Source organism: Cebus imitator, unplaced genomic scaffold, assembly GCF_001604975.1.
Source record: "Cebus imitator isolate Cc_AM_T3 unplaced genomic scaffold, Cebus_imitator-1.0 Scaffold217, whole genome shotgun sequence".
Lineage (NCBI taxonomy): Eukaryota > Metazoa > Chordata > Mammalia > Primates > Cebidae > Cebus > Cebus imitator.
This window is the reverse complement of record NW_016107532.1, coordinates 3,100,484-3,113,671: the sequence shown is the minus strand read 5'-3', so window position 1 is coordinate 3,113,671 and position 13,188 is coordinate 3,100,484. Positions and strand designations below refer to the sequence as shown.

At 53.0% G+C, this 13,188-nt stretch overlaps 1 protein-coding gene across 2 annotated transcripts in view; it reads left to right on the top strand.

The window, feature by feature from the left end:
- The window catches only part of NMT1 (N-myristoyltransferase 1), a 46,050-nt gene extending 33,391 nt beyond the window's left edge, over nt 1-12,659 (top strand). Inside the window, exons 5-12 of one of the 2 annotated variants that reach the window (XM_017549351.2) lie at nt 1,320-1,411; nt 2,245-2,361; nt 3,440-3,610; nt 4,437-4,545; nt 6,676-6,846; nt 7,395-7,562; nt 8,545-8,682; nt 9,294-12,659. In XM_017549351.2, the coding sequence (XP_017404840.1) occupies nt 1,320-1,411; nt 2,245-2,361; nt 3,440-3,610; nt 4,437-4,545; nt 6,676-6,846; nt 7,395-7,562; nt 8,545-8,682; nt 9,294-9,314 (987 nt within the window). In that variant the 3' untranslated portion in view covers nt 9,315-12,659. The remainder of the gene's footprint in view (nt 1-1,319; nt 1,412-2,244; nt 2,362-3,439; nt 3,611-4,436; nt 4,546-6,675; nt 6,847-7,394; nt 7,563-8,544; nt 8,683-9,293) is intronic. The other variant, XM_017549353.2, reaches the window with a different exon arrangement.
- The last annotated feature ends 529 nt before the right edge of the window (nt 12,660-13,188 follow it).

The following is a 13,188-nucleotide window of genomic DNA, read 5'->3' as shown; positions in this document are numbered from 1 at the left end:
ACAGTGGCACCATCTGAGCTCACTGCAACCTCTGCCTGCTAGGTTCAAGCAATTCTCCTGCTTTAGCCTCCTGAGTAGCTGAGATTATAGGCAAATGCCACCATGCCCAGCTAATTTTTACCCTTTTAGTAGAGATGGGGTTCACCATGTTAGCCAGGTTGGTTTCAAACTTCTGACCTCAAGTAATCCGCCCGCTTCAGTCTCCCAAAGTGCTGGGATTATAGGCATGAGCCACCGAGCCTGGCTTTTTTTTCTTTTGAGACGGAGTCTTGCCCTCGCCCAGGTTGGAGTGCCATGGCACGATCTTGGCTCACTGCGGCCTCCACCTCCTGAGTTCAAGCGATTCTCCTGCCTCAGCCTCCCCAGTGGCTGGGATTACAGGCTCCTACCACCACACCTGGCTAATTTTTAAATTTTTTTTGTAGAGACAGGGTCTCACCACATTGGCCAGCCTGGTCTTGAACATTCTACCTCAGGTGATCTGCCCACCTTGGCCTCCCAAAGTGCTGGGATTACAGGCTTGAGCCACCGTGCCCAGCCAACAGAATTTTTTAATGCTAAAGTTGGGCCAGCAGATGGAGACAGCTGAGAAGGCAGAAAAATGCCTTTGTGGCTGGATGTGGTGGCTCACACCTGTAATCCCAGCACTTTGGGAGCCTAAGGTTGGAGAATTGTTTGAGCCCAGGAGTTCGAAATCAATCAGCCTGGTCAATATAGTGAGACTGCTCCCTACAAAAGAAAAAAAATTAAAAAGTTAGCCGACGTAGTGGTATGCACAAGTAGTCTCACTACCCAGGAGGCTGAAGTAGGAGGCTTGCTTGAACCCAGGAGTTGGAGGCTGCAGTGAGCCATGATCACACCAGTGCACTCCAGCCTGGGTAACAGAGTGAGACCTTATCTCGAAAAGAAAGGAAAAAAGGCCTTTGTTTGGGCCAGATGGTAAAAATCAGACAAGGTGGGAAATAGCAGTGATTCTCCGTGGAGTAAGACTAGCCCCGAGAGTCATCTCTCCACAGCACTTCACAGAAGTTGAGACCAGTGACTCTCCATTGTGGATGGCACAGAATGATGAAGTTGTTGTTTAGTTAGGTGGCATTCCCGGTCTGCCACTCTACCCCGTGATGGCTCCGTTTTCTACTTATAACTAGGGTACTTGCTCCAAGAGTCCCTGCCACGCCGGGGGATGGAAGGATTTGTGAGATCCCACATTGTTTTTGGTAGCTTGCTTCATCCTTCTGAAAAGCCTAGAGCCCCAGGGTATTGGAGTTGGTCCCCTACCTGGCAGAATACCTCCAAGTGAGCTGCTTTTTTCTTTCCAGCTGAAAGAACTGTACACCCTCCTGAATGAGAACTACGTGGAAGATGATGACAACATGTTCCGATTTGATTATTCCCCAGAGTTTCTTTTGTGGTAAGTTGTAGGGGCCTTCTTGAGGTTCTTGAGGGCAAGGCATAGAGCAGAACCACCACAGGCACCAGAGTTTTCATCCCTGCCAGGGACCAACCTTTGAATGGCAAATTAGTGTGTCATTTTTGAGTTCCTGCATCTGAAGGAGACTTGCTTTCATTGGAGCTTGAAATTGCAGCCTTGATGAAGACAGATTGACTGGGTGAGAGAGACCTTTGTAGAGCTGGTACCCAGGGAAGAGGTATTCATTGTCTGGTGACTATATATAAGAAAGGAAGGGGCATGAGACCTACTAAGACTGAAAGAAAAGAAGGCTCATTTTCTATCCGGTTCCTAAGTATGCTCAGTTATATGCTGAGTCATCCACCTGCCTGGGCCATGTTTAATATCCAGGAAGAGACAGGCATGGGCTGAAACGGAGAGGGACTACCTGAAAAGGAAGGAATAATTTGCACCAGAAAGAGGGAGACGGGATCCCAGAGCTCCAGAGTTGCCACCATCAGCTCTCAGCCATGGGACCTACTGAGCTCTGAACCGAAGAGGCCAGTCCCTTGGTTCAAGCTGTCAAAGTGAACACACAGAAATTGGATCAGGCATGAAATCCTCAGTATGATAACCTTGGATTGGGTGAGTAACTAGGCCAAGTGGGCTGAGTAGCCAGAAATGGTGACGGCTGCATTCTGTGTGTCCAGGAGGGCTTGGCCCTAAAGAGAATTCAGCGGTTAACCCCCAGGGAGGTGGTAGCACCAGGTCAGAACCAAATTTGGCTGTGGATCCCAAACAGCTTGTCCAGCCTGCTGGCAAGCAGCACTACAACCCCAGCCTCTCTTTTTCAGGGCTCTCCGGCCACCCGGCTGGCTCCCCCAGTGGCACTGTGGGGTTCGAGTGGTATCAAGTCGGAAATTGGTTGGGTTCATTAGTGCCATACCAGCAAACATCCATATCTATGACACGTAAGCACCAGCACCTGCCCCCACCCACTACAACACCGTCATCCTGCTGGGAGGGAGGAAAAAAGCTGCACGTGTACCCCATGAAAGGAAGAGGGAAGGTCCCAGGAAGGGAGGATGCCCAGGTGCTGGGACTGCTGATTCATCATAGGAACCCCCTGTTCTGCTCAGAGTCACCACTGGCTCCCTTGTCTGTGGCCCAGGTTGGAAGGGGGCCACCCGGAGGCCCAGTGTGCATGCTCCACAGAGACTTGTTTTTGTTTTTATTATTTTTTTAATTTTATAGAGGCAAGGTCTTGCTGTGTTGCCCACGCTGGTCTCAAACTCCTGAGCTCAAGTGATCCACTTACCTCTGCCTCCCAAGAGTGGGATTATAGGCATGAGCCACTGTACCTGGCCAGAGGCTTTTTGGTTTTTTTTTTGAGATGGTGTTTCACTCTGTTGCCCAGGATGGAGTACAGCGGTGCAGTCTTGGCTCACTGCAACCTCCACCTCCAGGGTTCAGACAATTCTCCTGCCTCGGCCTCCCAAGTAGCTGGGATTTTAGGCACCTGCCACCACACCCGGCTAATCAGAGGCTCAATTTTGAATGCCTGTACCAGTCACACATAGAAGCACTTGAGCAGCAGCAGAAAGGGGCCAGAGCCAGTGTGACCCAGGTTCAGATAGTCCTTGGGGCCTGTGATCCCTGCTCTTCATTTTCCCTGTAAATGTCGAAACCCTCTGCCTGCCAGTCTTCAGGGCTTATCGGCTGTGTTCTTGAGGGAATCAGAACCTTGAAACCCTAGAATTGCCTTGACCTGCCCCGTGGGTTCCCTGTGCTGCTTCCCTGCATGCTAAAGGTGGGTTCCTCAGCCGATTTTGAGTCCCACTTTCCTTTGGAAACAGACTGTTGAAGTGAGGCGGGCTCCTGACCTGGTGGAGTGTGGTGGGAAGGGAGGCCCAGTATTGAGTGCAGGTGGCAGCTAAAAGCACACCTGTGCTGCAGACCTGACCCTTCCAGGTGTGACTGCACATGCTTGATGGGATCACCATTCCCTTCCCTGTTAAAAACCTTGTCGCCTGGATTTTCCCCACTTAGAGAGAAGAAGATGGTGGAGATCAACTTCCTGTGTGTCCACAAGAAGCTGCGTTCCAAGAGGGTGGCTCCAGTCCTGATCCGAGAGATCACCAGGCGGGTTCACTTAGAGGGCATCTTCCAGGCTGTTTACACTGCCGGGGTGGTACTACCAAAGCCTGTTGGCACCTGCAGGTAAAACCGTCTTCCTGTAAGGCCCTAAAAATACTGGTGTCTGCACTCTAGTATGTCACTGTGAGTTGCAGCTCCACCCTTAGCATCCCATCTCTGTAGTATCTGGTAAGGTGGGCACTAGGTACCTGCAGGAGCCAGATGGGGAGCGTGGAGAGGGCAGGAGGGTTGTAAGGATGGCAGACTGGCAAGTCCCTGCCTTGTCTGGAGGGCTCTTGGTGTCTGTTGGCTGCTGTCAGTTGGAGATGGTGGAGGGCAGTGCCGTGGTTTGTTTTTTAAGGATGAGCCCAAATCTGATTTTTATGGGAAACGTCCTAAAGTTTTGAATGCTTGGCTCAATTTGTTTTGAATATTGTGTGCACCAAATAGAGTGAGTCTGACATGTGATCTAAGGGCAACCTCTGCCTTAGAAAGTTGTTTAAAACAATTGAATAATCTCTCCCTAGAGAACTTTAAAGGTAAAAACAGCAGGTGTGAAGGCAGAAGAGGAGGAGGGAGGAGGACAGGTGCCTCTGCCATCATCTTCTGGGCATGACTGCAGCCTTTTCCATTGACTTGATTCTAGGAGTGAGGATTGCTCTCTCCAGACAACCACTGGAGCAAAGGAACCGTTTTTGAAATTAAGAAAGAAAAATAGGGAGAAAAAAATCTAGGAGGAGCTTTGGCAGCACTCACTTGGGGGAGGCTGGAGAACGGGATGACACCACTGGCTCCAGAGGGACCTGATGTGTCTCTCACGCCACCTGCTGGCCATCTGGGGTCTCCTGCCATTGTCCTTGTAATAGGAATTGGCCAGAACCCTGAAAACAGGACATTTCTGTCCCCACAGGTATTGGCATCGGTCCCTAAACCCACGGAAGCTGATTGAAGTGAAGTTCTCCCACCTGAGCAGAAATATGACCATGCAGCGCACCATGAAGCTGTACCGACTGCCAGAGGCTAGTGTGCCCTTGGGCGCTGGGCAGGGGGCAGAGAGGTCAAGGAAAGCCTGACTCCAGCAGGAGAGAAGGGCTCTGGATGGAGAGCAGGCCTTCTCCTACCAGAAAAGCAAATCAGCCCATAGTCTTCACATTTCCTGGACTTTCTATTTCTGTTATCTGCAGCAGGATTTTATTTTAGTTAAACTTTCTCGGTTCCTCTGAGCCTGTGCCTGGGCTAGCTTCTCTGCCATCTGTTGAAAGGCTTAGAGAACACCTATTCTCTGCAATTTTAGCCTAAGTAAAGCATAAATAGAAAGATGAATCCACTTAGTGAACCCTCATACACATGGCAGTGCGTTCGAAAGCCCAGTGCAGAGTTAATTGAGGGTCTGCGGCTCCCCCTCTGCTGGCTCAGGTGAAGGATGAAGCACCGATTTCTAATCCCAGTCCCCCCACCCAGATTTGGCACTGAAGGACTGGGCAACGTTAAGTGAGCTGCTTTTCTATTCTGGGTCTCAGTTTTCCTGGTTTCCCAAAGAAACAAATGCTCCAACTGTGGCTGGCTTCGGGATCCTAAGGTAGGGATTCTTTCTTTGTTTTGTTTGTTTTTTTGAGACAGGGTCTCACTCTGTTGCCCAGGCGAAAGTGCAGTGGCATAGTCACAGCTCACTGCAGCCTTGACCCTCCAGACTCAAGTGATTCTCCCACCTCAGCCTCCCAAGTAGCTGGGATACAGGCGTGTGCTGCCATGCCTGGCTAAATTTTGTTTTTTCAGAAACAGAGGTTTGACATGTTGCCCAGGCTTGTCTGGAACTCCTGGGCTCAAGTGATCCGCCCACCTCAACCTCTCAAAGTGCTGGGATTACAGACGTGAGCCACCATGCTCAGCACAGTAGAAATTCTTAAATTCCCTTCTGTTTCCTCGGAGTGCTTCCAGTTGGCTGTCAGTCCACACAGTTACTGAGGGCTTGCTGACCGGAGGGCTGTCTGCCCGGACTCCTCAGCCTCCTAACAGGATTGATCCCTCTGAAATGAGGCTAATCCACCAGCGGATTGGGGTCATTAGTGTCCCATCTTGAGAGACTACTGCAGTACTATTAGACACTGCCAAAAGCACAGGTTTGGGGGACTGTGGTATGTGCCTTCTCCCTCTGCTCTCATGATAGATTTGCCCTGCGTTCTAGGCTGGTGGGCAGGCAGGCAGAGAGCATTCTTAAAGTGCTGCAGCAGCCCGAAGAATGTCTCACCCATGAGGTATCATTGTGGGAGTTGCCATGTAGAATGAGGTCATCGAGTGTTCCCTAGAGAGAGGAGGGTTAGCAAGGAATTTTAGAGGCTACAGGTTCTAGAACTGAAGTTTGACAAGCAATTCCTGCACTGGGAAGCATTGTATCAGGCACTCACTGAGGCCTTGTGAGCTGGGACACCACCCCCTTTGCAAATTGGCCGAAGCTTACCTTTGTGCATCTGAGCCTCTGGGGATGTTTCTACTGGCCCCAGTATTTGCCCCACAGGATTACATAGTTTCATTCCACTGAAGCATTTTTCTAGCAAAAGCAGCTGTTGGGTGGGACGCTGACTAGGGATGAAATCCTGGGAGTCTGATGCTTTTCTTCTGAACGTAACTTGCAGCATGTCTCTCGGGGAGGTACTGGTATAACGGTGTCTGGGTGGGCAGACCCTGGCTGGACCCTGGGGTCTGTCTGTGAAGTGCTGTAAGTCTAGCAGAGGGAGGGCAGTGAGTGTAGGGTGGCATCAGTCATAGTTCAGTGAGAAGCCTGTGAGGACCCCTGGGCTTTGGGGGCGAAAGGCACAGCTAGAAAGACCAGCTGGCCCAAGCGTAGAAAGTCTTGTGCTCTGAGGTGGGGTGTTTGAAACAAGGGTGGGGCATGAAGGGTTATGTTTTCTTAGGAAGTCAGCCTGGGGCCATGTGCATGGTTGATTGATGCAGCAGTCTGAGCCCGCCTGGAGTAGGAGGGAAAGGCCCAAAAGATAGGGAAGAGGCGAGCCCTGTGCCTGAGGAGATGTGCACAGGGTGTAGGGAGCCGCCCAGTGACCAGGGATTCTCTCCTGAGGGCCTGATCTATCCCCACTGTGGAGCCAGGGTGATTAGCTCATCTCACTCCATCTCTTCTGCCTTGCTTTCAGACTCCCAAGACAGCTGGGCTTCGACCAATGGAAAAAAAGGACATTCCAGTAGTGCACCAGCTCCTCACCAGGTACTTGAAGCAGTTTCACCTCACGCCAGTCATGAGCCAGGAGGAGGTGGAGCACTGGTTCTACCCCCAGGAGAACATCATTGACACTTTCGTGGTGGAGGTGAGTCAGGAAGTGGTTCCAGGCCTTGAACTCGTTCCAGAGCGATAGCCCCCTGAGTGGCCAGCTTCCCAGGGCTCAAGTGTTGGCACCCTAGACTTCCTTGACCATCCGTGTTTGGTCCTCCCTAAAAACAGGGAGTTGATGCTTGAACTTTCTGAAAAGATACCTCTGGATCTGGCTTGAGCCTTTCTCCCCCTCGACCCCACTTTGATAATGGAATAGAGAGACGTGAGCCCCGCTTAATCCTCTAGGAAAGCCTTCAGTTCCCTGCCTGTCCCAGCTTAACCTAGTGCTGACCAGACATAGGAGACACAGTCTCGGGGGATGTGAGCTGCAAGAAGAGGTCCCAGGGTGCCCATGCTGGGAAAGAGGTTTGGCAGGTTCAGCCCACGATCATGGCTCTGTCCTCAAGTGCCCCGAGCCAGTGCCATTTCCACCGTTTATCTAGAGGGGCAGAGCTGCCTGAAAGCAGAGTGAGAGGAGACATTTGTCCCGGGGCTGCAGTGCCACTCTGCCTGCCTGATGCTGTCTTATTGCCTTCCCTTCAGAACGCAAATGGAGAGGTGACGGATTTCCTGAGCTTTTATACGCTGCCCTCCACCATCATGAACCATCCAACCCACAAGAGTCTCAAAGCTGCTTATTCTTTCTACAATGTTCACACCCAGACCCCTCTTCTAGACCTCATGAGCGACGCCCTTGTTCTCGCCAAAATGGTGAGGAGCAGACCAGGGGTCTCTGGAGATGTGCGGGGAAGGGGCAGTGGAGCCGTGGTGAGCACAGCTCCCGGGACACAGCCTCCCATGGGTGGGGAGGCTCTGAGTCCTCCTCACCTCCTGTTCTGCATAGGCAGGGTTCCCACAGTTTTCAGCCAAAAACTCAAAACTAGGAGGGAGCAAGGAGCATCCAAAGTGAAGGCATTGAACTCCTCCTGATTTATTTCAGTGAGTTTCGTTCTCACAGGAGGCGCTGCCAAGGAGCCTGAATAGCCAGGGCTGCCCTGGGAAGACAGGGGTTCTCCTCACAGCTTTCCCAGCTTGGGAAAGGGGTGATTGCTCTCTGTCTTGGTGAGTCATCGGAGTGTCCGACTGCTGGCATGGGGTGGAGAGCCCCTCGGTCAGTGCTTCACTGGGTTCTGGTGACTTCCTGCGCCCAGCCAAGCCTGCTGTGGGCAAGCTGGTCCCTGCCCTGTGAGAGCTTCTGCTCCGGTTGGTGAGGCTTAGGAAGCATCTTCACAGTCTCCAAGTGACACAGCTGGTGTCATACAACATGAGGTGAGCTGAGGGCCAGAGAGTTGGGCATCCATGGAGTAAGGAAGCCACACAAACCCCAGGTGGCTGACGGGAGCCAGCTTCTCCGAGGAAGGGTCTCAGGGCTTGGACTCCACAGAGGACTGTGAAAATGACTATAGAGTTTCAGGGAGGCGTAAGCAGGAGTAGCAAGAGCCCCGGCCTGGACACTGAGCACACTCGTGTATACTCAGAGGGACACGGGGCAGAGGCCAGGCCGGAGGGGTTGCTCAGAATGTCCCAAGAACTACCCAGAGAGTGGAGACTCCTGCGGAAGCAGTGGCGCTTCTGAGGGACCCTTGTTCTTGTGGCTGCCCACTGGACAGCTTTGAAATGACAGCAGAGGGGTACGAAGGAGGCTGTCCTCACCTGTCCTCACCTGTTCTTGTTTCTCCCTGCCACTTTGCAGAAAGGGTTTGATGTGTTCAATGCACTGGATCTCATGGAGAACAAAACCTTCCTGGAGAAGCTCAAGTTTGGCATAGGGGACGGCAACCTGCAGTATTACCTTTACAATTGGAAATGCCCCAGCATGGGGGCAGAGAAGGTAGGCACTGCCCAGCCAGAGTCCAGGCCGCCTGGCTCAGGAAGTCCATGTCTCCAGCAGAAACTGGGCCATGGGTTGGGGAGACAGCCGCAGCCTGTGTCCTTGTTACCTGGAGCTGAGCCTTTGAAAATGCCCTCCCTCTGCTGGCTAGACCAGCAGGTCAGTGTTGCCCTCTCAGCAACTTATGTGAGGATGGCAGAGGGGACAGAGACACAGGAGCAGGAAGGTCATCTCCAGCGGGGCCTTCCCATCTGAGGGAACCGTGTGAGTTGCCCACGGTTCACCAGGAGGGTAGGGCTGGGGTTCGCCAGGAGGTTTCCTGTCCTGAGCTGCTGCCCTCTTCCTGGCATGACACTTTCTTAGCCCTTCCTCTCCCAGCGCCACAGGGGACGTTGGGTGAGCTGGAGTGTGGGCCAGTTTTCCCTGGGAGGTCCGATGGACGTGTGAACCCTGGTGTGGAGGTCGGGTGCGGGGCCAGCTGGGTGAGTCTGTCCGCACAGCACAGGCAGTGGACCTGGGCCTAGCCATTTGGAACTTCAGGCTGGGAGGTGTGGGAGAGTCTTTGGGCCACTGTCCGACTCAGCTCTGCCCCTCCCCGTTGGCTCTCTTAGGTTGGGCTGGTGCTACAATAACCAGACACCAGTGACATTCTGGATAAAGCCACTGAAAAGTCGAACCAGGAAATGGAACCCCACCTCTGTTGGTCCAGTTTTCACACACGTGAGAATCCCTGGCAAAGGGAGCAGAACTGAACCGGCTTTACCAAACCGCCAGCGAACTTGACAATTGTATTGCGATGGCGTGGGCTGCGTGACGTCACCTCTGGTTGTGTCTCTGGTCTCCCTGTTTTCCAGTTAATCACATCCTCATGCAGCCGTGATCAAGGGAATGTAACTGCTGAAAACTAGCTCGTGATTGGCATATTATGGAGTTAACGGGTGAATAATAAAAGTATATATATATTATATATATATAAATATTTTAAATATCTTTCATGTTCCAAATGTACAAGAATGTTTGGTCTTTAATGAAAAGCTGAATCCAGATCTTTCCTCAAAATTGGGACCCGAGGACAGTGGCAGACAGACACATCGGTACAGTTTATTGTTTCCTCCAGAGGAGACATTGACTTACCTTGGGGAAAAGGATCTGGAGAACCTCATCCAGTTCCCCTTCTGAATCGGCTGGGATGACTAGCCTTGAGAAGGAAGGGAAGGTGGACCAGGCTCAGATCTCATGGGATGCCACGTGGAGTCCTTGGCTGGGGCTGACCCTGGGCAGGGACTTTCCTGCAGGGCCAGACCTGTCTGCATTCTGAGACAGCAATGGGATGGTCTGTGGAGGCAGATCTCATTGATCGAGTCCCTTCCTCCATCCTGTTGGCCTGCTCCCTGTAGGTCATCCTGCCAACTGATTTAATAGGGCTCTTTAGCCAGCTGTTGTCAACCTCATAGGGATGAGTCCCCTGTGAGATTCTGCTTTTCCGCTGCCTGGGATGACTGGCAGTTCGAAGAGGCCCTTGGACCTCCTTACAGCAGCATCAGGGACCTTTGAAGACCATGTCAGTGCAAGCCCTGCTTAGCTCATCCTAGAGCAGAGAGCTGGCACCCTGATGTCCCGGGGTGGCTGGGCAGGAGGGGTGTGGGGCTGATACCCAGATGCCTTCAGCCAGCAGCCCCTGGCCTGTGCCTTCCAACCCATCAGCCATTTCTTGTTGTGCCCCTTTCCAAGACACAGCCTGCAAGTGGCTCAAGGAGTGGTGAACAGAGGCAGATCTGGACTTGGCAACAGAAATGGTTTCCCATCACCATTGTCTGAGTCTGATTTTTGCTGATGCTGTTCTGTGGATTTTTGTGGTAGTGATGGTTGTCCGTGCTGCCAGTTTCCCAAAAAGTAATCAAGCCTCTGGTCACGTGGCTGTTGATACAGGCATGCCTCCGTGGTGTTCAGCCAACTGGCCTGGGCAGAATTGGGCTGTGGAATTGTCAGGAACCCACTTCCAGGCTTGGATGTAACTTTTGCTCTGGAGAGAAGCAAGTGGTGGAGAGGAGGTAGCATCACCTGTGGCGCGCGGGGTTTCCTTGCTGCTGTCACCTCTCCACTCATGGAAATGAAGCCTTAGCCAGGAGGCCAGGCTCAGCCCTGTGCCACTCACCGAAGCCACTCTGCAGGCCAGCAGGGCCTTGTTTCAGGCTGTGGGTTTTGGTGTGGATTGTCGGAGGCTAATTCTGCAGAGTTCCCAAAACCAGAAGACTTCGTATATTTGGGATGGGGACTGTGCCACCTTGGGAATGCTGCCCGCTCTCTGCAGATACTGCTGCTACAGGCAGCAACTCCGCTATGGTGGATTTTCATCAGAGGCCTGCAGGGGCCTCCCTTTTCCCGTTGTTCTTGTGCTGCAAACTGCAGGCCCCAGTAATCATGACTGACGTTTGACTCCTTGACTCCAAGATACCAAGACCAAAGAAGCTGCTGTTCTTAGGAAGATGCACACCGCGTTCTGCAGATGGGAGGAGTCAGAGAGGCAGGGGCTTGCTTCTCGGCCTCTCAGATAACAGTTGCCGGCGCCTCAGGCCCCAGAGCGGCTCACCGTGTCCAGACCTTTGAGGATATCAAAGAACAGAGTGCCCAAGTCTTTCCTACCTCGGGGGAACCTGGGACTTGGAAAGGCTCCCTGTCCTAGTCTTGATGCGTTCTGGGCCAGGTCCCAGCTTGAGCTGCCTCTGAGATTTGGGCTGCGCAGATCTCTGGAGTGAGCTCTGTTTTGGTTGACCCAGGTCATGGAATGGAAACGGTGAGGCCCCAGTGGCGGTTCTGGAAGAAAGAAATCTGGCAAGGCCCCAGCATCTCCCTCACCAAAACCAGGTGCCCTGCTCCATGGACTCCGCTTTATCTTACGGTGAGGACCCTGCCCAGGTGTGCAGGGGTTGGCTCGAGCTGCTTGCTGCTTGTCTCATTTTTTGTCCCAATAGTCCATGCGTTCTTCATTCAACCCCTTCTGGGACTTCAGGCCAGAGGGCTCAGAGAGCACCATCCTGGAGTCAGGGCCTCCCCACAGGAGCCCTGCAGTATGACTGGCTTGAACCAAGCAAAGGAAGGACCCTGAGGCTTTCACGCTGACCCTCCTCAAGGAGCCACTGTTGGAAGGCCACCACCCTCTATCACCCAGTCCTCCCAGCTGCCATGTTTTGAAGATGACCTTTACCTCCTGCCTTTGGATTGACTCTGCATTTGACCACAGACTCCAGTCTGTGTGTAGGGAGAGAGCTGATGGGGGCCTCTGCTCCGGCTTGAGGCCTGCATCAGCTCGTTTCCCCACACCTGCCTGTTTCTGAAGAGGCTCCTGTCTTATTTGAAGGCTGGCCCACACCCAGCTACTTGAACACCAGGTTTATGGAAAATGTCAGGCCTTCCCCACAACTCCCGTCTAACTGCCGTCGCCCCCCTGCTTGCTGGTTCTCGGAAGCCCAGGGGAGTCCCTTTGGTCCTGAATTATTTCCCCAAGGATGACCAGCATTTAACCAACCTAAGGGCCCAAGGGCCTTGGACTGCTGCATGGAGCTGCAGTCTAAGAGAGGGAGGGGGACCAGATGTCAGGTCAGGGGAGGGGCAGGAGTATCCCCCCAACAGTGCCTACCCACCTGTGAGGCAGCCTTTGACGGCCTGGCCCACCTTCCCCAGAACCAGGGGAGGCCTGAGGCTTCAGTTTTGTTCTGCTGCAAAATGAAGGCGGGTCTGCAAGCCAGCTGCACCCAGGGAGGCTGTTTAGGACAATTTCATTAAATTCAGTTAAAAAATACTGACTGGCAGGTGCCATGTCTGGGAACAGGGAGCGGGGAGCTTCACCTTTTTGTCTTGGCTTTTCTTTGGGCTATGGGGGGGCATCCATTTCCAGGGTTGGGGAGGAAATACCAAATGCATTGTTGTTCTGCTCAGTACATCTCACTTGTTTCTAATAAAGGAAGCAGCTGAACAAACCCTTCTGTCCTCCTGGTATTCCTGGTCAGCAGGTGGCAGTAGAAGAGACGGAGTGCTGGGGCCTGGGCTATAGCCGGGACAGCAAGGCCCTCAAGCCCACAGCACCAGGCCAGCTTCCAAAGGCCTTCCTTTGGCAAGGCTGCCCTTCTCCAGGGCAAACTTGGTGTTGTCAAACCTTTCCCACCCGCCAAAGAGGAGCTGGTTTTGACCCAGGTTCACTCGCAAGTTAGAGCAGCAGCCAGGCTTTCACCCAGCACCCGAGCACCTCAGCACAGGGGCTGGCCCGGCTTCCCCACATAGGCGCAGAGCAGCCCCCTCAGTCCAGGTCAGCAGTGGCTCCTCAGTGGGGATGCAGGCACTGCGCCTTCCCACTGTGCCCAGGTGCCACGTCCCTCCTGTGCCACTGGCTGGGTAGTCCAAGGGTACATTTTAACATGGCAAGTTGCTGGGCCCCGGTAGCTGTGTTGAAGACTTCCCATTCCCCCTGTTCTTATCCTCCGGAACTTATCCATTCCCTGACCCCCTGAT